The sequence below is a fragment of the Phaseolus vulgaris genome, chromosome 1 (assembly GCF_051622355.1).
Source record: "Phaseolus vulgaris cultivar YP4 chromosome 1, ASM5162235v1, whole genome shotgun sequence".
Lineage (NCBI taxonomy): Eukaryota > Viridiplantae > Streptophyta > Magnoliopsida > Fabales > Fabaceae > Phaseolus > Phaseolus vulgaris.
In genome coordinates, this window is record NC_143498.1 from 52,015,860 (window position 1) to 52,042,848 (window position 26,989).

The 26,989-nt window shown below is 33.9% G+C and overlaps 4 protein-coding genes and 1 long non-coding RNA gene across 6 annotated transcripts; 2 read left to right on the top strand and 3 right to left on the bottom strand.

Moving 5' to 3' along the window:
* The first annotated feature begins 785 nt into the window (after positions 1-785).
* On the top strand, positions 786-7,641 carry KAN (Homeodomain-like superfamily protein). Of its 2 annotated transcripts, none has more exons than XM_068617899.2 (6): positions 786-2,437; positions 2,695-2,771; positions 3,269-3,317; positions 3,690-3,843; positions 6,825-6,924; positions 7,173-7,641. In XM_068617899.2, exons 1-6 carry the CDS (start codon positions 1,489-1,491, stop codon positions 7,290-7,292), a joined length of 1,449 nt encoding a protein of 482 aa, XP_068474000.1. In that variant the 5' UTR covers positions 786-1,488; the 3' UTR covers positions 7,293-7,641. The 2 variants fall into 2 exon arrangements, with proteins under 2 accessions (XP_068474000.1, XP_068473999.1); XM_068617898.2 differs by having other exon boundaries at positions 887-2,437; positions 7,170-7,641.
* A 3,554-nt stretch (positions 7,642-11,195) lies between these two features.
* Positions 11,196-14,185, bottom strand: LOC137814934 (uncharacterized). The gene is made up of 3 exons (XM_068617900.2): positions 13,635-14,185; positions 12,470-12,707; positions 11,196-11,692 (listed from the first exon to the last, which is right to left on the bottom strand). Exons 1-3 carry the CDS (start codon positions 14,157-14,159, stop codon positions 11,544-11,546), a joined length of 912 nt encoding a protein of 303 aa, XP_068474001.2. The 5' UTR covers positions 14,160-14,185; the 3' UTR covers positions 11,196-11,543.
* A 1,893-nt stretch (positions 14,186-16,078) lies between these two features.
* On the bottom strand, positions 16,079-17,755 carry LOC137814935 (putative oxidoreductase At4g09670). The gene is made up of 2 exons (XM_068617901.2): positions 17,123-17,755; positions 16,079-16,955 (listed from the first exon to the last, which is right to left on the bottom strand). The coding sequence occupies exons 1-2, from the start codon at positions 17,597-17,599 to the stop codon at positions 16,335-16,337; spliced, it is 1,098 nt and encodes a 365-aa protein (XP_068474002.1). The 5' UTR covers positions 17,600-17,755; the 3' UTR covers positions 16,079-16,334.
* A 2,558-nt stretch (positions 17,756-20,313) lies between these two features.
* On the top strand, positions 20,314-23,626 carry LOC137814936 (uncharacterized). Its single transcript, XM_090293973.1, has 4 exons — positions 20,314-21,567; positions 21,723-21,926; positions 23,183-23,293; positions 23,436-23,626. The coding sequence occupies exons 1-4, from the start codon at positions 20,335-20,337 to the stop codon at positions 23,520-23,522; spliced, it is 1,635 nt and encodes a 544-aa protein (XP_090150099.1). The 5' UTR covers positions 20,314-20,334; the 3' UTR covers positions 23,523-23,626.
* LOC137814939 (uncharacterized) lies at positions 23,583-26,256 on the bottom strand. Its single transcript, XR_011081697.2, has 4 exons — positions 25,753-26,256; positions 25,395-25,511; positions 24,183-24,434; positions 23,583-24,106 (listed from the first exon to the last, which is right to left on the bottom strand). It is a non-coding gene; the product is annotated as an uncharacterized LOC137814939 (long non-coding RNA).
* Between the last annotated feature and the right edge of the window lie 733 nt (positions 26,257-26,989).

Sequence of the window (26,989 nt, forward strand, 5' to 3'; positions counted from 1 at the left end):
TGATTTAACATTGTAATATCGATTACAATATGGATTCAACTGTTGATGTAAATCATTCAATTCTTACAAGTAAAAGAAAGTTATACCTATAATAAATGATCTCAGTGTTATAATTATACAAATAGCATAACTTTGTAAGAAAATAGCGGTTTTTTTAATAAATATATTCTAAAGAGGGTTTTCAATTGAATTGTTGTAAACTTTAATATAAATACATTATCATTTTACATATGTTTATGATGGGCTGAAATACTAAGCAGTAATCAATATATAATAGTGAAGATGAAGGAATTAACGTTTATAATTGCAAAAAAATGATACAGAAAATTTAAAACATTGAAATGAATTGGGTAGTAACCAATTAGATTGTGATTTGAGGTAGTTAACTAGATGTGAATATGTGTAGAAAAAAAAGTAAAATATTAGGATTTAATTTGTTGATGAAAGTGATAATATTAAAATGAAGATCACGTGTTTATGAAATTTGGGGTTTCTTTCATCTAAACCAAACATATATACATATGTTGATCACCTATATCTGATTTAAGCTTGGATGATTGCGCCTATAATGTGTATTAAATTAGGGAAATTCCGCATATGTAGTCTTCTTATCCTCTAATCTCTCATTTCTAGATATTTAAAACCCTTCAACACTTTCAAAATAAATAATAATATTAATAATAATAATAATAATAATGTTTGTGTATCATACGTCTCACTAGTGTCATTTTCCGAGATATACTCTCGAGGAAAACAAAACGCAAATCCTCCTGTTTTTCTATTCCATGCCTTTCTGGAATTCTTTACCATATTTTCTTTGTTGAATTGTTTAAAGAAAAAAAAAAGAGAGAAAGAAATAAAATTGTGTTCTCATCTCTCCACTGTTAGCTGAACATCACTGCCTCCTATCTCTTCCTATCTATCTGTCTCTCTTTCTCTCTCTATTTTCTTCACACTCTTCCGCTTTCTCTTCACTATGTCTGTTTTTGTTTACTATCATTCTTCCTTTTCCCCTTAGCTTTCTCTCTCTCTCTCTCTCTCTCTCTCTCTCTCTCTCTCTCTCTCTCTCTCTCTCTCTCTCTCTCTCTCTCTCTGTCTGTACAATCTTCTTCCTTCTCTTATTCTTATTAATTCTTTCTTTTTTCTTGCTTCTTTCAAAAGCACAAAGCTTTGTTCCCAGATAGCAAGAGTTAGCTTTCCAGATTCTTTCCCGGGGAAAGCCTAAAAAGAGGAAGAGGAGGAGAGAAAACAATTCATCTCATTCCATCTCTTCAACCCTCTCTCTCAGCAACAAAACAAAACGATTCTTCCACACTTTCTTGCCTCTGAATATTGCACTTTAATTGTTTTGTCTCAAAATCTGATTTTAATAAAGGAAAAGAACCACTCTCTCTCTCTCTCTCTCTATCTCTTCATCTCTCTCTTTGTACTTATTTTTCTCTTATATATTCTGTAACCATCAAGCTATATACCCTTCTTCTCAAGAAGATGCCCTTGGAAGGGATTTTCATTGAACCTACTTCAACTTCTACACCTGATCTTTCCCTTCACATAAGTCCACCAAGCACTTCATCTTCCTCTTCTCTGATTTGCAACAACACCACATCTGGTGGTGCCACCCACTATGAGGCTCACAATTCAACAAGCGCAAATTTCGCTTCTCCAGCTCACACCGAGCTTTCTTTGGGAAGGAATTTCAGTGGCGGAGGAAGAGGAGGTATTCAAGAACGGCCACCGCACAACAGCAACCCTTATTATCAAACACAACAGGCTCATTTCCATCATCTTCAAAACCATTCCAGCACTGGGAGTGCTTCGAAAGCAGCAACAACAACAAGCACCACTAATCACTTGGCTCACATAAATTATGGGGTTTCTTTGCTTGATGTGTCATCGGAAGGATTGAGGCCAATCAAGGGGATTCCGGTGTATCACAACCGTTCATTCCCTTTCTTGCCCATGGAACATTCGGGAGACAAGGATCATCATGCCAAAATGTGTTTATATCATCACATGCCTACATATCCCTCTTTGTCCTCCTCTTGTTCGCCTCTGTGTTCTTCTTCTTCTTCTTTCACTTCTTCTCCTACACCCTACTTTGCCGCCGCGGCAGGTAGCCCGGATCCCATGTCCTATTTGAGCTCCGGTGGGACCACCGCTGCGGCGGCGGCGGCTTATAGGGCTGCCACGGCCACAAGGTTTAATGGAATTTCTGGGGAGAGCTTCAAATCCCATCATCCATTGCACCAGCATCACTCATCATCACACTATGGGGTTGGACTTGGAGGGTCTCATGAGGCCTCTTCGGGGTTGATGAGATCAAGGTTTTTGCCCAAGTTGCCAACAAAGAGAAGCATGAGAGCACCGAGAATGCGGTGGACAAGCACACTACACGCTCGATTTGTCCATGCTGTGGAGCTTCTTGGTGGCCATGAAAGTAAAGATAAATTACTTATCTTTTTCCCCCAACTTTTTTCCACTGTTTCTTCTCCCTTGTTATAAAAATATTTATTTATTTATTTTAAAAACTTTTGACTTTCGCTTCACTTGTCATATTATATCTTCTTTTCTTGTAATCAAAGAATGTGCAATATTAGACAGTTAGGTAGGTTTCTTTTTTATTTCTCTTCTGGTTCATGTTCTTCTTTTCCTCTTTTAGGCTTTTGGCTAATGTATTTAGATGATGAATTTTAGGAGCTACACCGAAGTCAGTTCTAGAGCTCATGGATGTGAAGGATCTCACATTAGCTCATGTCAAAAGCCATTTGCAGGTATGTTTGGTTTCTCTCTCTATCTTGTTTGTGGGGCGGTTTTTTGGTCTCTCCAAGAGGCACATTCGCCGATGAAGAAAGCAGTGAATGTGGGAGTGGATGAATTTAAAGACTGTGAAGTGAGCTTAGTTGGAGGCTTTATCGTCTGAAACAACCAGACACACACAGCTTCTGCTTATAGAGAGAGAAAAACAACAGACAAAAGTCATCATTTACCAATAATACACCTCTCATTACCACCTTATCAAACATCAACCTCGTGATTAATGAGGAAACTCAGACAATCCACAGCTATAACATAGGGATAGAGAGACAATGCAAGGGGATCTAAATGGGAATCACCAGCTATTTTATTTAATTTATGTCACCAATAATTATACACTAACTATGTATCTATCTATCTATCTATCTATATATACGTGTGTGAGTGTACTTGTTTAAGTTCTCTTTAAATTGTGGAAATGAAAATGCCTTGTTTTTGTGTTAATTCTTTCCAGATGTATAGAACTGTGAAGACCACTGACAAGCCTGCTGCTGCTTCTTCAGGTAATTCATATTGCTCCACTTTCACCCTTTTTTCATAGTTATTTCGTTTTTATGTAAAACTAAATAAATGAAAATGCTACTTACCTCGTTCTTTTCAGACATTTTCTACTACTATACTATTCGGTTTTTTCACCGCAAGTATTATATATTCCCTTTGTTTTCTACCGTACTCTCTTAGCCTTATACTGTTTCTAACTAAGGCTTTCAACAAATATATATATAAAAAAGATATCCAAGAAGACTTCCACATTACTCCAAGACATATTATATAAAAATTATGAAGATGCGTGCATGCATGCGCACATATATTAATTAATATTTATACATACAAAGATGTTGAATGTGAATAATGTGTGATTGTTTTTGTTGCAGGCCTTTCAGATGGATCAGGAGAAGATGACATGTCTCCAATGGGAAGCAGCGGTGGAATGCGTCAATTTTCAGATCAAAGAAGCCTTTCAGATCGAGCAGTGCAACAAGATATGGATTACTCTTCCGCCAATACTCTATGGAGTAACTCTTCAAGGTAAATATATTACCATTATTATCAATTCCTCTTTCTCATTTTATACACTATAAAAATGGTTTCATATGTTTTTTGTGCTTGCATGGACGTACGTTTTTGGTTTGTTTTGGGACACTGCGTTGTTTGATTTGTTAGCTTTTGCTTTTGCATGGTATCTCTTAGAAATCAACGCAAACCCACGTCCAACCTCACTCTTTTTTATGAAGAATAAAAAGGGTTCTTGTGGCAGCTTTTGCTTTACTTGTGTTTGATTTTCTTCTTTCTTTTCTTTCCTTTATATATCTTTGTACCTTGGTTAATTTTTTCGCCTTAGATATATGTAGCCAATGTCAAAAGAAAGCTACAAGACATAATCCAACGTTAATCAGCATAAAAGGAAAGCAACCCTCAGTTTCTCAATCACTTTTCTTTTTGCCCCCTCTCTTTTCTCCCTTTAGAACTGTGTCTCTCGATTGCTACCCACTAACCAGTAACTACTCTCGATGCTTATTCGATCTTAATTATCGAATGCTGTCAAAATTGTGATTGTTAGAATAAAACACAAGTGGTTAAATTCTTCGTATTGAGGTTGTTTTCCTTCAAGGTTTTTTCTACTTAGAAAATAATGTATTTTGAAAAATATTGTATAAAGTGGGGAAATGTTCTTATTTGACTAAGTTTTCTCTTGAAATGGTGTTTCTTTGCTTTTAGCTTGAAGAGTTTGTGACAGAAAATGCTGGATAGATTAACATGTAATTAATTAGTTATTGCACCAATTAATTTTGAATAACTAAGTGATTAACGTTGCAACGGAATCCACATAAGTTTATATTCCCCAAAAAAGAGCAAAAGATAGATTTATATACTCCAAGTGGTTGAATTGCCTCTCTTGCAAGTAAAGATAGTCTGTAACCTTTTTTATCTTTTTGAGTTTGTACTTTCATATAAAAAGAGAAGAACGTTATGCTATTACAAGATAAAATAGTTATATATACTTTCATTTAATTACAAATTACTATACATATAATAGCTTTATTCAGTAGGATTTAGGTGGTTTTTCTCCATTATGTTACTCTATTTCGTTTTTTAAGGGTCAGAAGATCACTTAAATATTTTATTTTATTTCATTCATTCTCTTCAACTATCTATATTAATATTCATGCATCTAATTAATGCCTTCATCATGACCATGAATTCACTCTCTTATTCGGTTTCTGGATTTACTAAACTTTAGACTAACACCACACCTTCTGTCTGGCGTACGATTGAAAGTAAACTTAAACTCTGATCTAAAAAATTCACATCAAAATAAACGTCACGTTTGGTGGAAGAAAAAGGCTCATAATTCTTATGTTATAATAATGGAGTTTTATTGTACGTGTAACTGGCAGTTACCATGTGCTTGCCTGTCCACATCAAAATATCGTAATGAGTCTTTTCTTACTTTTTTTTATACAGTGTTTATTGACAGTACTTCTGGAAAGAACTACATCATTTTTTTATATAGTGTTTGTCACGACTGCAATATGTAGGCTTTTGTTTGTTTTAATTTATTCCCTTTCAATGCAATAAAAATAAAATTTCATACCAAGAAAAGTAGTTCAACACCCAAAGTTTACAAGTTGGGTTAAAATTTTCGCAGCTTATATTAGCTAAATCTAGATTTTTGTGTGGATTACAAATATAAGACACTTTTCGAATTTATATATATGCATGCGATTCTAGTTTGAAACATGTGTGATTCTATCTTTGAAATTAAGTCCAGAAGCAGAAGTTAATAGAAGCTAAGTTAGTTTGCTCCTCCTGGTTTTCATTCCTAGCTACCTCTGAGATGAAGTGACAACATTAAATATATAAAAGATATTTCGTGACTGTGATTAGACGACATATATCTTTTTCAATCTCTTGTGTAGTTGTGTTGACTGCCAGGCTTTATGCTATGATCAGATATGACTTTGATGATTTTATAATAGATTCATGTAATTCATTAAAGTGGTTTAGGGTGTCATGATTAAGATAGAAAAAATGAGTGAAAGATATTCATGATTTTTTTCTCAAGACACTCATATATAGGAGAATATCAATAGATATAGTTGATACATATCTGATTCTTGTTTAACAGGTTTTAAATTTCAAGTATTGTGTATGGAAAGGAAAAACTCAACTGGGTTAGTCTTTACTTGTTGATATTCCGGAATTGAATATAAGGTTATCTCATTTGGAGAACAAGTATACAAACACATATACGCCAACAATGTAGAGTGGATTGAGCCCAAAAGACTAGAATGTGATTTTTATCCAAGTGTTTTCACTTTTTTTTCCATTGCACCACCATGATTTGAATGCTATGATCTTGGAATTCTGTTAAGACATATGAAGCATATATATAACTTTCTTCGCCCAGAAATGAAATTTCCTCTCCTACCAACTATGTCCGTCCTTAAATTAATACACCAAAAACTTTTCAAAGCAATGACAGTGGTAATATGGCAGTGAAATGCAGTAGCAGCAGTCGAAGTTATCTTTCAAAGCATAGTATTTTGTATGTGCATGGCACATTTTCTGTTACTTTTGTTAGGCTAGACATGGTCACTTTGCTTTTAACAGGTTCATCAGTGGTGTTGTTTTGCTTTGGGTAACAGTTGGAAGGAGTGTTTGGTAGTCAGTTAAGGACAATCTACTGTTTTGTAACTAGTTGTTTTACTCTTTTGGTGTGCAAGGTTTGATAAGAATCTTATTTTGTATAAAGATTGAAGTACCTTGAGTGCTCCTTTGTATTAGTTCATTCTACAGTTTTTACCTGTAGTTTTTGCGGTGTGAATTGCGGAGATTAATCTATTTACTGCAAAACACACATATAGAGAAGTTTTACAATTCAACAAAAAAAATTAAATAGTTTGTGATGATATATATGGTATATGATCTGTAGGAGCAATGACACTAATGAAATTTCTTCTTTGTTTGACTGTGTCCTTCTGATATATGAATGAATCTGATATCAGCAATAGAGAAGCATGGCCACAAAACAGTTCTAACGACATAAATGGTTTCCGACCCCCGATCTTCCAGTCACAACAAATATCAGGAGGGCATCAAATTCAGGTACTACCATAGGTTATGTACTTTGATTTGTTGTGACCATTTCACATTCTTATCATGAAGTATTTGTATAAGATATTCTTAAATTATAAAAACCATTTGGTACTCCTTATTTAACTCGAGATTGTTGGAAAACTTTAGTTTTTAACTTTGACTGATAACGTGATGTGATCTAGGTAACTGATCTCACATAATTAGTGAATATAGTAGTTTGAAACTATTGGTGTACGAATGATTGTTTTGTGTAGCAGGATTGTGATTCAAGCCAACTGAAGAACAGCTTGTCAGGATCATCAAATTTAGAATGCAAGAACCCAAGCTTGGAGTTCACATTAGGGAGACCAGATTGGAATGGCAAAGGACAAGCCTAATTTTCATTGGTTTAATTCTCTTATTGTAGCTAGCTAGTGTGCTTCTTTAGTTTAATTAACACCTACGGTAACAATGATAACATCATCATCATCATCATCACTATAAATATATATTCAAGCAGAAGAAGAAAAGCCCTATATAGAATTCTAGTAAGTTCATTTTGGAAGTTTCCTTGGTTCCTGAACAGTTTTGGTTAACCTTTTCTTGTATTTATATTTTATTTATTGGTGAGGAGGAGATACAGCAACAAACTTATGTAGCTGCAAATGCAGAACAACAGTGAAGAAACATAGAGAGGAAGGGGAAGAAATAGAAAACTCATCGTATTCTCCTTTCTTTTTTTTGTTCTCTTGCTCTCATTCTTTTTCTCAGCGTATATATCAAACCCTACTAAAATATTCAGTAACAGTTATGGCATTTCACACGAGAAGAAAATCATCAGCAGGATTGAAACTTCATAACAAGTATTCCGACAATAAGAGGTTTACGTTCAAACCAAAGAGACCAGAAACCATTGCATAGTGATTACTGTACTAATTTTAAACTAATAAATTGTGGAGTCTCGTGAAATAAAACCATTATTCATAAATAAACATGCATATGAAGACAGCATTGACGTAGTAGTTCGAGCTCATTGTAGAGTTACAGGGACTGTGGTGAAGATCAAGAAATGTATATAGATCTTGACATGTGAAAAGAATAAAAAGAAAGGCAAAAATGTGCTAAGGATTATACAGTAGAAGGAAAAGTGTATATAGACAACCTTAGCCCTATCAAGATTTTACTTGTAGCATCGTAAATATTTGTTGGTGTGATTGTGAAAAATGATATTGTTTCTCAAAGTCCATATCTTCTAGAGCAGACTATCCAAAAAAACTTAATATTCTTTTTCTTTTTTTATTAAAACTCGCAAAGTCGAATGAGTTGCTCCATGATGTATCGAAACAAATCCTAACCACTTAGCATTTATGTTCCAAATTCTTACAACTTCATTTCATGTGAAAAATAAGTTATATGTACTCTTAATCTCCCTATCACACATGACACAACTTTAATTTTATTTATTTTTTTGGAAAAAAAAAATCTTAATTATGGTATGGAATGTCACTACAAGAAAATTATGAAATAGAAACCAATTTTTAGAGATCAAAATAATTAGTTACAATAATAATTAAATTAAAGACTATTTTAGAAACTAAAAAAATGTTGGTTTCTAGATGAGTTTCTATTATTGTTAAATAATTTCTAAATTGGTATCTAATTAGTAATTATTTAATTTCTAAATTTGGTAGTGAAAACATTGATTGCTAATTAGATACCAATTTAGAAACTATTTAACAATAATAAAAACTAATTTAAAAACTAATATCTTTTTTAGTTCCTAAAATAATTTTTAATTTAATTATTATTACAACTAATTATTTTGGTCTTTAAAAAATAGTTTCTATTTCACAATTTTTTTTTTTAGTGTTTACATACAAGATAATCTAACACCGATAGAAATCCTCTATCATTCAACTATCCACAATAATCTATAATCACAATTGCTCTTGTACTAAATCTTATGTCAACTCTTATTTCCTAAAGTGATAAGAACTCCAATTCTAAATGGAAAGAAAAACTAGAAAATCCTCAAAAACTCTAAAAACCCTATAATACACCTAACCAAATAAAAGACCATTAAAGAATTAGACCAACTCAGGCAGCAAAAGTTGATTTTAATTCAGTCACCTCCTGAATGGAAAGATTTATTGAAAAAATAAAAGATTTCAAAAAGTATCATAAAATTAAAAAGAAGATTAAAAAAAATGAATTTAGTGAAATAGCGACTTTTTAATAAATAAGTAATTAAATGTTAGGATTCCAAATTATATTCTTTATTACCACGGCTTAAAATGTTATCATTTATGTTTTTAAAATTATCCATTCTAAACCTGAAAAAACTTATTCTTACAATATAACTCTTAAAAGAATAAAAGTGAAAACTTGGATTTATTTTTAACATTAACTTTTTTTAAATTATACAAGTGAAAATTGATACATCAATGTATTGATACAAACTCAACAATTATTGCAATATCGAATCACAGAATATAAAGTGAGTAAAAAATGTTGTGCGAAGACATTTGTGTACAAAGAATCAATATTACAAATTCATTTTTATTCGAACTCAACTTTATGGACAGTGAGGAATTTGATTACGATTTGGACAAGTAAAGTAATGCAATACGTAAACTAATATAGAAAATTAGAAGGAAGTGATGAAACTAACTAAAATAAAGGATTTTACAGTACAGAAACGTTAGAGTATACGTCTTCACCATCCTTATTCAGGGAATCCAGATTTATCTTAATCCCAGTTTTAGAAATGAACTTAAAGACCAAATTTACTATGTTAGTTGAAATTCAATTCCTTTAGTTCACTATATTCTCCTACTAAGAATCCCATTTTCTTAATGATCAGGCAAATGCTAATTAAGATCAAGATATAGAATCCATTGTGATTTCATTACTGATAAACTTTGTTCTTAGACTATCATATTACGTTGCCTAACTTCATTTTCGAGACTTAGTTTAATATTTAAATTGGAAGTAATTATAATAAGTGTCTAACTTTATTCATGAATATTCAATTCGCAGAAAAATAAGAACAAACGCAACTAATAAATCAAATTAGTATCTTAATTGAGCATGTAATTAATTACTAAATAAAGCTTTAAGTCGGGATTTCTTATTCCCAAGAATAAGATAACCAGAATGAAGTTGTCACTTCCGTATTGTGTATTTAATTATAATTTTTATTCATTACAAATTATATTTTTACATTTTATTTTAATTTCCTGTATGATTAAGGTTTTGATATAGTATATCATATTTAATAAATTGATTTTTCACGTGTAATTTTAAACATTCTTAATAAAAAAAAAATCAATTTTAAATCATCTTACATCACATCAATAGAAGTGATGTGCCTTGATTTTAATAATTTATTCCCTAATTTCCTTTTCATTTTTAAATGCCTTATTTCTTTAATTTATCCATAATTACTATAATAAAGTAGTTACTATTAATAATAAAAGTATTTATTGTTATAAATATTTTATTTTTCTTTATACATATTACTTAAGCTTAAGATTATATTGGTGCATTAAACTTAAATGTTAATCTAAAATATTATTAACAATGATTTTAGCATTAAAACTTAAAGCAAATTAAATCTATTTCAATGCGCATAATAAACACAGATAAAACAAGAAAATAAACTATGAGAAGATGTTAAATTACAAGTTTTATACACGTAAAGCACTCTTCATAGTTATTTTATAGAGACAGCCGAAGAACTTGAGGAATTTAAACAAACTTTCAGCAAGAATTGTTTTATGTGCAAATGCAAGCTCTATCTTGTAGCTGAAACATAAACTCTTTGTCCAAATTCACCAAAATTTGATTTACTCAACTGCTGAATTTGACCCAAACAACAAAAAACTCAACCCAAACTAACAAGTTTGGGTCAGCCTATCAGTTTTAATCATAAAACTTATATAGGCCTTTGATATTCTCACTCAAATTTTCACTATTTTCACCCTATACTTTGTTTGTCATTTTAATAAAACTTATTTTAAAAGGTTAAATTTGATCAAAGTTTATTCCCAAATTAATCTCAGATTTTCAAAAACGAATTTTAAATACAAACTGTACAACGGGGTGAGTATTTGATTTCAGTAAATTACCAAAGGGCCACCAACATAAGCCTTAAAGAAAGGCCTTGTTTTCCAGGATTCGGAGTATTTCTCACTTTTTAAGTTTGCCCTTTCTTTTGTGCTTGTCCAACCCCTGTTTTCGTGGTGGAATAAAATCCGTCCTCTATCACAGGTCAAAAGATAAAAAAAGAAAAAGAGGAATGCCAATCCGGAATTCTGCATACTAGCTTTAAAACAGAATGTAAATATATACAACTATATGCATGCATGTACATCTTTGTTCCCACAAATGCAACAAACATTCCTCGTTCCAAAATTACATCATTTACACAGAAATGTAATTTCATATCGGTTATAAGTTGCAACACAATAACCTGGCTTATTTATCTAAACATCTCTCAATTCATTGATATGGAACAAAGGATAGGGATTGAAACCATATGAAGGATCTAAGATCAAGGCTTCATACCAGCCAATAGAAGCAAGTGTCATTCCAAAACGGACATGCAGCTTAAGATTTGTACACGAGTTTCCATTTGTTATCATCCCCTACTGCTTCGAATTTGTGTGTATTTGGTGGGCATGCCGTGCAGTACTGTAAGATGAAATTGCAGAGCCAGTCACGCCCAACGATTTTTGAGCAAATCCAAAGCTCTTTCTAATTACCACCCACACCGAATAAATGAATCCAGTCCAGCCTGATTCAAATTGATTTTCATGTTCAGTAGAGTTAACCCACAGAAAAAATAAGAATGATAAAGAAATAGCAACATTATGAAAATCCATCAAAGAAACATCAACATAATATTATTTTTAGATTGAAGAGGATAAAATCAGTTCCAGTTAAGTGAGTGATGCCATAGAATCTCCCTGGTAGCTTTGATCTTCGTATAAATATTCTATAATTTTATTGAAATTCTATTGCGGTAATCCAGCACATCAGGAAATATTGGTCTATGGAAAGTGTTTAATTGGTAAACTCCTGAGTGAAGCAAAATTCTGATAGTAGACATATATATAAGTCATTACATCACCTATGTTCATTAGGAATTCAGTAGGTGGTATTTTCACTAAGATAAGCAAAATGGCAATACCAGTGCAATTATATTCAAAAAAATTAAACATCCATTTGATCAATGTATATACATTCAGTGACTAGGAATGGAAACAAGTACAATCTTACTGCCAGTATACAGAAGAACTTTTCTACAGTGGGAAGGAAACAACCAATAGTAGAGCCATTTAATCTGACAAATGTCTGCCTATTTGCAACAAAAAGATGCAGTTTATATCTTAAATTTTATTCAGAGGCACATCTTGTTGAAGAGATATATGTCTATATTTGTACTCAAACAATTGAATTTCACAGAATTAATTAAAGTTTCTATAACAACGTAACCGCAAACAAAATCAAACCAAAAACACGAAGCATGGAAAATGAAAGAGGAAAGGATGGTGACCAAGCAACTTGTTACCTGTGATTATCAGAATAGCCACAAATGCCCAAAATGTGGTAAGTGAAATAGCAAATATGGCAATTGATAATGCTCCGATGTATATAGCCGTAACAAAAGCAAAGAAAAGAGCCAAGAATCCTCCTGCAGCTGCCAAAGATATCAGCAGCGATATGACTATGGCATTTATGGTCGCAGACAGAAGGAAAAGCATAAACACAAGCAGTCCTGTCAAAGCAACAAAAGCAACTGTCCCAGCCTGCAGCAGTGAGGAAAAACAAAATCATAAACATTCTAAACAAAAGAGAAAATTATGTTATCATAAATCTTCCTTGACATGAATATTATACAGTTTTTATTTTACTTCAACTTAATCTTTTAGAAACGTATGTAACATGTAATTAAACGACAACAAATCTGATAAGTGACAATCATGCCGCATGCATTTCCTTGTGATTACTCCAATGTTCAATCTCACGAAAAGAAACAAACCCTGCATGCTTTGAAATCTAATGATGATAATCTGCGTGTTAACAACTCCATCAAAACATCTCTTTAAGCATATTTTATCATTAGCTTACTTTTACATCTACAATACAATGCTATAACTTCTCGAAACCACTACTTCTTAATACAAAACAATGCATCTTTATTGGATTTCTTAACGAGATTTTTTACAAAGGTGGCAAGTTTGATTTCATATTTTGCGAAATCGACTGTATCCAAAATTGAGGTGAAACAACTTTAGGTACAATTTGTATTGGATCAAGATTCTTACACTAAATTTTTCTACTGATTTGCTTTTAAATAAAAAACGTCAAAATAGAAATAAATTTCACTTCAAAATCAATTTCAACTAAAATCAATGTCGCAAACACTTATCCAAACAGACAGAAAAACCTACCAATTCGTGATTAGAAATTAGTGTAAAAGTGTAAACAGACCTCTATGCACGTCCTAATTAAATTCTGAACGTTTTAAAAACAAAACGCTTCAAGTTAAAAATCAGTTAGTTACACTGAGGTCAATCTACTTGATTGAAAGATTTAACCAATAGAAACGCATGCAGAAGCTAAAGTCACATCCTGCAAAAGCTAGAAGAACGAAGAGATTCTTAAACGGTGAGGCAACGTCATTCAATCAACAAATCGAAGAAATACAACTCGATTGAATAATTTATTCTTACGGAGATGACGAAGAGCGCGCGGAGGGGAGTGCCGCCGCGAGACCAGAGGAGAACGTCGCGGGCGGAGTTTCTGGAAGCTTCCGGAAGGAGCGGAGCGTTTTCGGTGACGGAGACCTTGATCCGATGAATTACAGATCCATCGTCACCGGGTTCCGGAAAGAGAATGGCGGAGGCGATGCGGTTAAGGACTTCCGGCAAGGAATCGTTCACTGTTCTCTTCTTCTGCTTCAACTTCACTTCTTCTTCTTCTTCTTCTTCTTCTTCTTTTTCTTCTTTAACGTAGATGTCGTTACCATTACCATTGGCTTTGGAACTTTCTGCCATTTTCAATTGCAGAGGAGAAAGAGTATGTGATTCGAATCTATTTTTTGTTATCTTTTTTGTTAAGAATGGGGAGAAGAGTTGCATCAAGGTGGGTCCCACGTGTGACTGCAAATTTAGTGTGAAGATGAACACGTCATAGAGCGAGAAGCACTTCGGCAGCATCTTTTGAGCTTTATCTTCCACGTGGACGGTGTGATTCATGCATGGCCTACACCTCTAATATAAGTCTGAGTTTCTCATAAGAATGAAGATATTGGACAGTGTTAATTTATGACATCATTGGACCAACTTTAATATAAAAAATGAATTTAATTTTTTAATCAATTAACTAATTTATATACAATTTAATTATAAATAACCTTTAATTATCATTTTTTATTTTTGAGGTGTGTTTAAATGAATTTTAATTTATGTAGGTTTTTTATTTTTCTTTTAATGTTATTTTAATATTATGAGTATTTTTGAGAAATCCATTTAAATATATTTTATGCATAATTTTCTTAAACAAGTATAAAAATCAGGGGTACAAACAAGGAATGACTATTCTATTCCGACCACACTGAACTCACATAAAATATTAAATAGGAAAAATATTATGTATGCGAATATAGATGCTGTGATTTATTTTGTCTTGCACTTATACCTATTGTTATAATATACATATATTTTTTTGAACATATTCAGTCATATATACTTGTATACTATAAATATTATTATATCTTTGTTAATCAGCAAAATATAATGTTGAAGTCTAAAAATATTATAATTGAACATTGTTTCATAATCAATTCGAAAAATATGTTAATTTGATAAAAAATAATATGTAAAAGGTATTCAAAATTAGTATTAAAAACTGGTTTAAACTGGATTTTTAATAATCATATTTCTAATTTTAATTTAATCTGAAATATAAACAACTTAAAATAAATAAACCACATTTAAAAATTAAATAAAAAATATAAATTATTTTACTAATTATTATTAATTTGAACTTTACTTCTCATCATTTTTGTGAGAAAGATTCTAAATATTTATGTTTCTTATAAATTTTACTGATTGTTCTTTAACCTTGCGTTCTATAGACTATATTCATATTTGTGTCTTTGTCCTACCAAATAATTTTCACACTGAGTTTTGGATTTTTTCAACAGGGTCTTATAATTCCTCCTTATTTACAAAGAACCCGTTTTCTTTTTGTTTATTATTATTTTTTCAATTGAAAACTTCCTTTAATCCTTCTGCTTACCCATGCTAATTTGAACAGGGGAATACTATATTCGTTTCATCATCAACATGTTTAGTTCATCAGACATGGCAGAGGAAACTGATATGTCTAAGGTTCATCAAACAACCGACAGTATTATGTGTTGCAAGCTTGGAATTCCAATGCAACCAAATGCTGTGTGAAGAGTTTGTGCTCGAAAGTTGATATTACAGAAGGATTACTGAAGCCGCGAGTGCTGGTGCATTGGCCTGACTGAGATTTGCTTGCAGCCACCAACAAACTACAGCTAGAGATTTACGAAGGAGCTGCTGACATTTAGTTTGAGAAATTGCAGAAAAAATTGAATTCAAGTAAAGTGAGGTTGATGCAAGCGAGTTTATTTAGACTGAGCCCTATTCCAGATGGACAAAAATCAGGATCAACGTTCAGAAGAAGTTCTTGAACAGTCTTATCTGTGGACTAAACAAGAGCATATGTGTGAATCCTGTTCTAGAGTCCAGGCTAAACCCTACCAGTGTGTTGCTGCTGTGCAACTCAGACAACATGTTTCTCAACATACTTCCATGGCACTGATTGTAGATTTTGCAAAATTTCCTGATGCCTTCAGTTTCCGTTGCAATCCCAGGCATTGCAGTCCCATATTTTCAAGAATTGGAATTCTAGTTAATTTATTATGTTTTTGAATTTCTTGTCTACTATACTCGTCAAATTTGCAAACTTTTTAAATTCAAAACCTACGCAAACATTTTTGTAAATCTCTGTTTTTCCCAACAGTAATCTGCTAGATCCTTAAGGGTGATGATTTCTGTCCTAAAGTTCCACACGTCTCCACAGCACATCCCCTAATTTTACTAGTGACTGAATTGAAAAGCTATAATTAACGGAAGATGATAAATGGTTCCGATGGCAAATTTTTATCTTCATACATACTACTTACAGGAACATTGACGATTCTGAGAGAGTATATCTCTTGTTACAATCACTCCTCGAAACTGATCTGGAATAGCTGTTCCAAAAGCTGCCTTCTTTACTAGACCATGGTGATCTATTCCAATTTTGAAACACTCGGTTGGGTTAAGGGCGTTTCTGCTGGCAATGAGGGTGTTTTAAGAAGGTGTTGGATTATTTGCTACATGTTTGCAACCATCCTTCTACAAGGAAACAGGTTTGCAGCCAAGGTCTAGAGACTTATTTACTGCATCAACTACCAGTTGGGTCTTTCTACTGATTTCAGGCCATTTGGTAGACGGTTGAGACCCACAATCTCTAATACCTGCAACAAGCCTAGAAAACTCTTGCACCATTAGAGCTTCTTGAGGGAGCTCATTGACCACATGAACCTCCTCTGGTTTCACATTCCACCCAATGTGAAGGTCAACAAACTTGGCTCCAAATGTGAGGTCAAACGAGGCACTAGTCTCTTGGTACGGGATTATGAAGTCCCTGAGATGTACAGAGCCATCGGAACCACATATGGCCAGGTCCATGGAGGTGTGAGAAAGAAAGGAGCAGTGAATGGTTGCTAGTGTTTGGTTTGGTTGGTCCCACAGCAAAGAGGCTGTGATGGACAAGATGACTCCCGCACTGTTTCTTGTGAAATCAGGAAGAGCAGTCACAGTGATTGGTAATTGGTAGCCCTTTGCCCACAAGGAAGCACCAATGCAGTACCAGGCCAAGTCACCAAGTGCACCAAGACCATCCAACTCTGGCTTTACCCTAATATCACTCGCTAAAAATTCAGGTGTTGCTGCCATAGTTGATGTACTGTGAATCTTCAAAAAATTGGCAGATTATAAAACGTGTCAGATTTTTTTAACAATGGACTTTAATTTCCACGAAATCAGAAAGAGTAATGAAATATTCTCTCATTATGTGACAATGTTTGAACTAACAAAAGTATAATAATAACTAAATAAATCAAATGAATTGGATTACTCACAAAATGAATTGGTCCAATGAAATTAGCAGAGCGAGGAACACAGCACAAGTGTTGGATGTGGGCAGTTCTAGGGTGATGCAACCACATGCTCCCATCCATGAACTGCACGCCGTTAGATTCAACCGCTGCCAGGATCCGGTCAAGCTCCGCCGCGTCAAGAGCCGCGGGCTTCTCCACCAGCACGTGTTTCTTTCTACCGGCAGCCATAACCGCCCACCGCACGTGCAGACTCGTGGGGAGAGGCACGTACACGGCGTCCACGCCTGGGTCCTCCAACACCTGATCGTAGCTCCCGTAAACCCTCACGCTTGCTGGAAACCCGTTCTCGGCGGCAAACCTCTCTGCCTTCTCCTTGGAACGGCTCGCGACGGCGCAGAGAGTGGCGTTGGGGGCAAGGGCAATGGCTCGAGCCACTTTCCGAGCAATGTTGGCGCAGCCTAAGATGCCGAAACGCACCGTTTTGGTGTTATCGACCATGATATATGCACGGGTCTTTCAATTCAGGTAAGTTCGTTCGTTGTGGAGATTTTGGCGCAAGGTATTTGAGTACTTATTTTATCTCTTGATAATGGATAGGATATCAGTGACGGAGATGCCACAGATACTGTTTGGTGGATCGGTGGGCTTCAACTCATTTAGAGTGTTAAAAGAATGGAAAAAAAAAATGGAAAGTCAAGTAGATTAGATTAGAAAAAATATTGGAAAAATAATTTATAATTTACTTGATTAATAAGATGTGATAATTTAGTAATTTAAACAACTGTCAAAGTATTATTATATTAAGAAACTAAACATAGTTAAATATCATTAAATATTTAAATACTTCTTATTTGTTTCATTTTAAAAAATTGTTTGGTTACTTGTTTAGTACTCATTTGAAGAAAAAAAATATTGGATAAAGTCCTTCAATACTTGAGGATAATTTTATTTTTTACTTTTTAAATAAGATTATGTTGAAAGAATCTTTTAAAATATAAATTTTAAGTATAATGACCAAAATATTATGGGAAACAAATACTAAATATGGAAAAAATCTAAGGTAATCCATAAGTATTTTAGGCTTACAAACTCAATTATGAGTTATAGACAATGGATTATTAAAATCTTATAATATCATTGTTATAATGAAACTATATAATCCATTATGAATGCGACATAATAATTATATAATTATAAAAGGACATTAAATTTCATTTGATTTCTTAATTTATTTTCAAATTAATATAAGAAAATCAACCACTTTCACCACAAATTTATTTTCTTTTTTTTTCATACAATACTAAATTTAGTACAAGCAAACAAATCATAATCTCCAATTTTTACTATTAGAAAATTATTAAATAAAAATTAATGTTGGAAAAAAAAATTAGTTACTATTGACTACATTAAATATTATTTATAGACTAAAAAAATTAATAATCAAAACTATATCAATTTAAAAACTATTTATCAATAATTATTACGATGTGACAACTTGTGCGTGAGACAACATATTATGGGTGGTCCGATAATGACCCGATAACGGGTGACACAATAGACCCAACAAACACTCGTTAGGATAGACTTTAAATGGCTTTGATGCCATATTACAAATGAGATTTTAAGCCTAACTCAACCCCATAAAACAGGTTCATGAGGTGAGGTTTGCATCCACTTATATACAATTAAATATTCTCATATTTAGTCAGTGTGTGATCTTCAACAATAATAGAAATTAATTTAAATATCATTTTTTTTTTATTTTTTTTATTTTTAGTTTATAAAATTAATTTTTATTTAATAATTTTTTTAGTGTTTAAAAAATTCAAACATTTTAAGTAAAGACACAAACTTTAACTTCCAATTCAGTCATTAAAAATATTATATTTTACAGGAACAATTGTAATTAATAACTTTTTTCTAATACGATAGAGTTTATATACTACTTTACATTCTCCCATTCACATATTTATAGAGAAAATGGTTAAGAAACTATGATAGCATCTTCTTTCACTTTTTTTTAATATCATTTTATTAATGTAAAAATAAATAAAAAATTATATCGAATATTTCACAAAACAAACAAGTAATAAAAGATGAACATTCACTTGAGATGAACAATGATTCATGAAGATGAAGCCGTGGTCTAAAGACTAAAAGAGGAATATTTAGCTTGATGCACAAAACTACATTAAAACCTTGTTTAAAAGACTATTCATGTAGTTTAGGATATCTTTAATTGTAGATTTATTTTTCCAAGTTAAGGAACTCATCAAGAAACCACTACGATAAATTTTCTAAAGATTAGATTAAAAATAACATATCTCTTGGTTACTTAGTTGGATCACATGTACCCTTCGGAGTTGTATGGTCAAAGGATGATAAATATGAAGACCATGAAAGATGAGAAACAACTTATTGACTTTTATTTAATGAATAAGGTTTGCTTAATACCCTAATAATACAAAACAATTATTTTTATAACCGTTTTTTAAATAAAATATTATATTATTCAATTCAATTATGAATATATATTTAGATTTGTCAAATTTGAAAAGTACCAAACTCACAATATATAGGTAGAGATTCTAAAGGAAGAAAATCTAATATGATAAACTACAAAATTATCCTTATTTGTATTACATATTACATTATTTTATAAGTCGAAACTATTTTCTTTCACTCTCTCCCTTACCATAAACAGTCTTATTTTTTATTCTTACTTTCTTTCTTAAACTACACGTATTGGAATACATATAAAATATTCTTCAGCTTTATCTATTTAAAACTTTACTAATAACCTTTAATAAAATCAATCTCCCAGTTATCGTTGTCAATTTATAAAACTTGAAGAAGAAATTGTAGCCAAATTCCAACAAACTTAATACTGGTAAATAAAAATAAAAACAAAAACACTCTCTGCATGCATATTACCTAAAAGACGTTCCAAATTGAGTAACGAGATCATTGACCATCAATAATCACTTAATTTGTCAATGGTGAACAACTTCTCCTTAAACCGCGTTATTTTTAGTTCCACTGGCGGAACTCTATGAAGAAGGCGCAACTGAATCGCACTCTTCAAGATCACACTCGCTTAAGCAGTTCCAATGCAGATCAGGAATTCCATTTGTGAGTGTTATCTCTGTTTCAGGTTCAGCCGCCATACTTTGGGTTAGTTATAACAGAAAAGAGAAGGAGAAGAAGAAGAAGAAGAAGAAGAAGAGATTTGAATGGAGGTCTCAGAGTTCCCATTGGAATTGCAAAGCAAAGCGTTCCAAATACTAAGCTCCAACGACAACACACCCATTGAAACCCTCTTCTCCCACATCTACTCTCCCCAACATCAAAACCAACACAGCCTCCGCTCCCATGCACTCGCCTTCCTCCAATGCTGCAAACACCACCACCCTGATCTCCTCCTCATCAAACTCTTCTTCCTCTTACGCACCGATACACTCCTCGAAACACGCTCCAACGCCGCACGCGCCTTGCACTTCCTCAAACCACCCGAGTTCTGGCCCAAACTCAAGCCCATCGCCCAGGGCCGCCTCAAGGCCCACTTCCTCGCTTACCTCGCCAAAGAATCTTCTCTCCACGTACTCCGCCTCACCTCAATCCTCCTCGCTGAAATCCTTTCCGTTACTTACACAACGCACCAGAACTGGCCAGAGGCTCTTGATTTCCTCGTGTCGTTTATCGCCTCCGATGACGACAACTGCCGCGAGTTCGCGTCGCTCGTCTTCAAGAACCTCCCCAACGAATCTCGTTTTCTCGTCTCCAGCGCTCTCGGGGAGAAAAACGACACCGTCCGCGTGCTGCACGCGTCGTTTTTCAGCTGCCTTGCCTCCTCTAACCGCGACGTCCAGGTCGCGTCGTTCGGCGCCGTCGTGAGTCTCGTCCGGTTGTTCTCCGAACCGGCGATGTTCCACGACCTCCTCCGCGCGATCATGGTTGGCGTATTCACGCTCCTGCATGGCTCCGAAGGTTCCTATTTCCGAAGCGCGTTTGCGGAGTTAATAAATCTGGTTTCTCAAGAGCCGTTGCTTTTGAAGGAGTACATGAATGACATGGTTCTCGACGTGCTTCAGATCGCGGAGAGCGATAGTTTGAGCGAGGAAACGCACTGTTTAGCGTTTCAGCTAGTGGTGGTCATGACGGAGGTGAAGGAGTACGATCACGTGTTCGTCAATCTTCCTCACGAGACTGTGCAGAGGCTGTTCTTTGTTCCGATGAAGATGCTACGGTACGTTGCCGAGGATGGCTGTGATGGCAAGCGTGAATTGGAAATTGAGAAGGCTGGCATGAAGGGTTTGAAGAAGCTTAGTGCCGCACTCGGAGCGAGTAAAGCAGTGCCTCTTGCATGTGAAGTGTTCCTTCTTCACGTGGACAATACGGAATGGAGGTTGCGCCGTGCAGGAATCACAATGCTGAGTGTGCTCGTAGAAGACTTCTCCGATGAAATGGTGACCTGATCTATATAATTTTAGCATTCTGTAATAAAAATTTAGGAAACTTATTTGTAGAAATATTGAAATATTATTGTATATATGTATTATTTCTTATAGAGATTGTTATCACAGTGATGATTTGTTAGTAATGATTTTCGTGTGCTGTGCAGGTAATGATGGGAAGCTTTATTGTTGAAGTAGTGAGGGAAGTTTTGGAGTTGATGGAAGACTCACATGCTCAGGTTCGGATGGCGACTTTCAAATTCATGACGGCCTCTTCAAACTTTGTTCAGGCGGTGCAACTCCTTTACCATCAAAGGTTTGTGCATGTGTTTTGCAATGCACTTGACAATGAACAAGACCCTGATGTAAAGGTATGGTACCTGTGTTTGACTGGTATATATATATCATGCTCAAGCTGTTGTCGTTGTCGCAGCTTCCATAAACCATTGGTGGTTGCTCCTTACCTGAAATATTAATACCTGGAAAACCTTTTAAAGTTTATATTCACTGCTTGTCTGAATTAATTGAGTTTTAACTTCACTTCATCCATATTCCACATCTTCTTGGTCTGCTTATGTATATTCTGGTGCTATCTCAGACAGTACAAAGATGATGGTGTTATTCTTTGGAGGTAGAGGTTTCGTGATGCTTCGGTGGTGGTTGGAGGATGTGTTATTAAATGCAAACCCTACCTCCCAAGTAGTTTCTCTAGTAGTTTTTGGGTCTGCCAATCATAACTAAATAAACACTTAGCAGTGAAATGAGAAGTGTTCGATGGACACTTGAAATCCAATTTTTTCATCTGTTTTCATTTTTTAAATCTCTACCAGAACTACAATAGCAATATAAACAAGCTTTAAATGTTGGTTTGAAAGTAATAAATAAATCATCACACAAATAATACCCCGATAGTGCACGATGCAAAGTTTATTTTAACCTAAGTGACGGAAGATATCCTTTCCTTTTAACCTTTCTTAAAGAAATTATGCTCTTATGGCTTAGTCCTTTCGATTTTGATATGTAACATCTCGTCCACATTATAGCATATGTTACTTTCTAAATGTTTGCTGTTCTGTTCCAACTAGCAATTCATCTTCAAAAAAACGTTTCACTCTATTTGTTTTATTTTGCTTTTTAACTAACGAGTGATTTAATATTTTGCATGGAATATGCAAATCCTTGTTTGGTAGTGATAGAATATAACAAGTACTTGTTTGGCCGTCAAACTATAATAGGATATGATAGGATATAAGGATAAGAGAATAACATAATAGACGAGAGCAAGATAAAATGTTTGTCATATATATGTAGTGAAGGTAGAATAGTGTGAAAGTAGCAAGAGAAAGATTTACTATATATCTAGGAGTGGAAAAAAAGAAGTGGCAATTAATGCTTTGAAATGAATACTTAGGGTGTGAACATTGGAAACGCTTATGCTTGGAAGCATGAACCATGACCCTTGCCTAAAATATCTTGCTCATTTCCCTTCATACTCTTCAATTATTTACATTTCCAGTGTCCTCAACACATATTTAACGTATTGTTATCATCAGCATATGTGTCTTCTACTCGTTAACTCGTTTTCAAACATACAATGATAAGCTAGCAATCTCATGTGCTTTTCTAGGAGCAAGCTGGATCAGCAATGCAATTTTTTCTAAATAACACGTTGCCAGAAAGTTTAACGCTGAATGATAATGCGGATACGGTAATGGGAAAACTTTTGCCTTTGCTTCAGGTAAGAGTTATTATCTTACATTATGCTGGATTCAATGTCCGTGTGAGGGTTATCACATAATTTACCATTACTAATTTGGTAGGATCTTGCCAGACCTACATTAGGATCTTATTTTTTCGTTTTCGGGTTTTCTTTTCCGCAGGACAAAGAAAGCTCTAAGCTAAAAAATATTGCTTTGTCAACTTTAAATACAGTTGTACAACGGTGTGAAGAAGTTGCTCACAAGTAGTCTTTTTAATCTTCTTCCCTTCCTGTATACTCAAAACATTATATGGATCTCAAAACGATATGATACATTTGAAAATTCACTGTTGTTTGTTTTACTTGATAGGTACTGTGCAATTTATCTTCCGAAGTTACTGGAAGCATGCAATGACGAAAATTTTACTATCAGAGAGGTTCTCCCTCCTGCTAGCTTGCTTTCATTCCGCATGCAATTTTCTATATCCAATTATTTATCCTCTCTTCTTTTCAGGAGGCAGCACGGGGAATTCGAATTTGTGCAGAGCTTGGAACACCTCAGTTGAAGACTTTATCAATAGTATTTTGTTTGTTCCATAACTCGCAATATTATTAATAATTTCACTACTAAGATCTGCTTTTTCTTTCTTAGGAATATCGACCACTGAGTGAAAAAGCGCAGGACCTGAATTCTTTTCAAGATCTGGGACGTGAATCGACAATTCCACTTGTTACAGGGAAGGCCGAAGTTGCTGAAATGATGCCTGCATTCTGCAAAGGCCAAAGTTTTGCAGGGTGTTAACCTTGTTTATTAGAGTTAACAACATTTGATGGTTCAAAGTTTCATAGTTCCTGCATGATTAACAAACAATTCTGAGATTTAAAGTTTATATTCAAAAATAGCATTTTTTAATGTTTGTCAACTTACTTGTATGTGCAAATGGAATGTAGCAGTTGAACTGAAGCAGCTAGCACGAATAATAATCTGGTCACATTTATTATCCAGGTTTGGTGCTCAATATTGTCACTTGTTAAACGAATAATGAGCACTTCCACAAAGAAAGCTGCAAAAAGCTCTGTAAACATTGCTCACATTGTCACTTGCATCTTCTTTTTAAGATCCACTGCTTTCACGTGCTTCACAACTCTCCACTTTCCTCTGATTTTCACATCCCTCATTCTGGTTAGAACAAAAAAACAATCCTTCAACCAACATTGCAGAATTAGACTTACACTAATGAAATAAGCTCAAAAAACTATTGTAGAGTGTATATATGCCCGCTAGTCAATGGACAAACTAAAACTAGACTAAATTTTGGAAATTCAAATTTAGCTATCACTGTTCACTTAGATACTTTATTTAATGATATATTCAGGACAATGAAAAATTTCAAGCTCAGCCATCTCAAGTGCAGAAAGAAAGTTTAGTATAGTTCAGCACGGATCTGCTAAACAAAATACCCTTAACCTTCCATCCGCATGAATTATATATGCTCATTTTCAGCTATCTGTGCTATATTATGGTTTTAATTAAAATGAGCTATCAGCTGCCAATGTTATATTGTGGTTTCTGTTTTGAACAAAATGCCCATTATCGAACACATATCAGTTCTTAGGTATGCTACGTTGTTTGTTACTTGCAGTGATTTTGTTATGAAGTCACTTCTTTATTGGGGCACAACTTTCTCACGTCCCCTGATTCATAGCTTAGTTTCCCACTGTTAATCTCCCCTACAGGTAAGCCTGTTTGTTTTATGTCAGCTTGTGATAGTTATTTTTTGGTTTTAATTAAAACAAATAATCTCAGCCGCCTATGCTATATTATGGTTTCCGTTTTGAAAAAAATGCTCATTATCAAGAACACATCTCAGTTCTTAGATTTTCTATGTTGTTACTTGCAGGGCCTGTGTTATGAAGTCACTTCTTTTATTGGGGTACAACTTTCTTAACTCCCCCTGATTCATAGCTCAGTTTCCCACTGTTAATCTCCCCTACAGGTAAGCCTATTTGTTTTATGTCAGCTTGTGCTTAGCTATTATTTTATCTCTATTTACATGTACATCTTTTATAATTAATTTTATTGAAATAAATAAATAACACATTTTTACATAGTCTGTCTGTATCTGCTTTATGGCATTACCCGTTCCAACAAGTCTGAAGAATTACCATCAATAGTGCCTCCTTCATTCACGTCTTCTACTTAGTCAACATCTTCACTGTCTGAATTTGTATCACTCTCTGCCCTGCCTTCAATGAACTGCACATAGAGATTTAAATACCTTTGAGGCTGAACCAAATACAAAAATGAAAGCTTACCAATCTACGCACAATTACTAAAAACAGACAATTTTATGCTTCACCAGATGCCAAATGGAGGTCCATGCAGGGTGTTAGCAGCTAAGCCAAACGAGGTGTAAAATATAAAAGCAAAGTTATGTTGCCTTTAGAAAAATGATCCCTATATTTTCTTCCCCCTCTAAACAAGAAAAACACTATACCCTTTGAATATCTTCCTCTTCCTTTCTAGTAAAGCCACTGGCAGCAAGTTCCCTATCTACAAAACCAGCACTTCTTTCTATCGCAGAAAAACAGGGCTTTCCAGCTTCATCTCTCCCCTCATCAGAACCATCAATATCATCTAAGCTTTCTTCAAAAGAAAGATTGAACCTGAAACAGAGAAGAGGGAATGATATGAAGTTAACTGATTTACCAACCAAATACTAGATCCAAAAACCTTTCAACAACAAGTTCAGCTACCAAATATCTATCAGCCATGCAGTAAAAACAGGAGATGAAAATGAGATATGCATAAGATACCAAAAAATAAATGAAAAATATTAAAATTATACTAAAAAATACAGGAAAAAGGAATCACATAAATACATCTCCACAACAGGATAATTTATAGTAACAACTACAGATTGCATATAGGTTATATATAAATGCAAGTTAGACAGAAAAGATTCAAGAGCGCAAATACAAAAAAAAATCCCAACATGAAGGACATGACCTTAAAGGAACCTCTTTATTTAATGAAAGGGTGAGAGAGTGGAATACAGACTTAGAAGGATAGAAAGAAACTGGCCCGGTGATTGGTTGTGAAGAATGTAAAAGCAAAATAAAGTTTAAATTGTTATATAAAGAAGTCAATTCTTCTCATTATTAAACAAGTTAAGGACAAACCAGGTTTTTGGGTGATTATTAAACAAGTTCAGAATGTATTCATTTACCTAAACATGAGAGGGAGTGTTGAGATAGAGATATTTGATTAGTTAAAGTATAGGTTTGTCCTTAATTATGTACAAAATATTGTATAATAGGATCCTTAATTTAGTCCTAGAGTATGTAAAATACTATTAAGAAATATTTGAAAAAGAAGTGAATAATAGATTCTTCAAAGAAAGAGGGCGCCAGAGAAAGAATTAAGCAAATCAAAGTAAGGAATTCGGTTTACTTTTGAGATGAATATATGAAATACATAGTATTCACAGAAAAGGTCAACATACCAATCAGATAAATATTAAACTAATTATCAGTAATCATCCTTATCACTGAGGCAACTATCTTGCATTGCGGCAGCAATAGGCTTACCTCAAACTAAAGTAACTTGAAATCCTCCACCTTTGCTCTTCTCGCTTCCAAATTTTGCGTACAGATAAACATCAATGTCATCTATCTATTTGTGAGCAAAAATATTACCACAAATCAATTAAGCACAGTGGTGGTGACACTGTA

What these genes read in the sequence shown, in the direction of transcription:
- LOC137814936 (XM_090293973.1), top strand. Translation starts at nt 20,335, where the DNA reads ATGGAGGTCTCAGAGTTCCCATTGGAATTGCAAAGCAAAGCGTTCCAA. An exon ending in AACAAGACCCTGATGTAAAG is followed by an intron (nt 21,927 to 23,182) that starts GTATGGTACCTG and finishes GTGCTTTTCTAG; the next exon opens with GAGCAAGCTGGATCAGCAAT. An exon ending in AACTTTTGCCTTTGCTTCAG is followed by an intron (nt 23,294 to 23,435) that starts GTAAGAGTTATT and finishes TCTTTTCCGCAG; the next exon opens with GACAAAGAAAGCTCTAAGCT.
- KAN (XM_068617898.2), top strand. Translation starts at nt 1,489, where the DNA reads ATGCCCTTGGAAGGGATTTTCATTGAACCTACTTCAACTTCTACACCT. An exon ending in GCTTCTTGGTGGCCATGAAA is followed by an intron (nt 2,438 to 2,694) that starts GTAAAGATAAAT and finishes GATGAATTTTAG; the next exon opens with GAGCTACACCGAAGTCAGTT. An exon ending in ATGTCAAAAGCCATTTGCAG is followed by an intron (nt 2,772 to 3,268) that starts GTATGTTTGGTT and finishes AATTCTTTCCAG; the next exon opens with ATGTATAGAACTGTGAAGAC.
- LOC137814935 (XM_068617901.2), bottom strand. Translation starts at nt 17,599, where the DNA reads ATGGTCGATAACACCAAAACGGTGCGTTTCGGCATCTTAGGCTGCGCC. An exon ending in TCATTGGACCAATTCATTTT is followed by an intron (nt 16,956 to 17,122) that starts GTGAGTAATCCA and finishes AATTTTTTGAAG; the next exon opens with ATTCACAGTACATCAACTAT.
- LOC137814934 (XM_068617900.2), bottom strand. Translation starts at nt 14,159, where the DNA reads ATGAATCACACCGTCCACGTGGAAGATAAAGCTCAAAAGATGCTGCCG. An exon ending in GCGCGCTCTTCGTCATCTCC is followed by an intron (nt 12,708 to 13,634) that starts GTAAGAATAAAT and finishes TCACTGCTGCAG; the next exon opens with GCTGGGACAGTTGCTTTTGT. An exon ending in GGCTATTCTGATAATCACAG is followed by an intron (nt 11,693 to 12,469) that starts GTAACAAGTTGC and finishes AATTTGAATCAG; the next exon opens with GCTGGACTGGATTCATTTAT.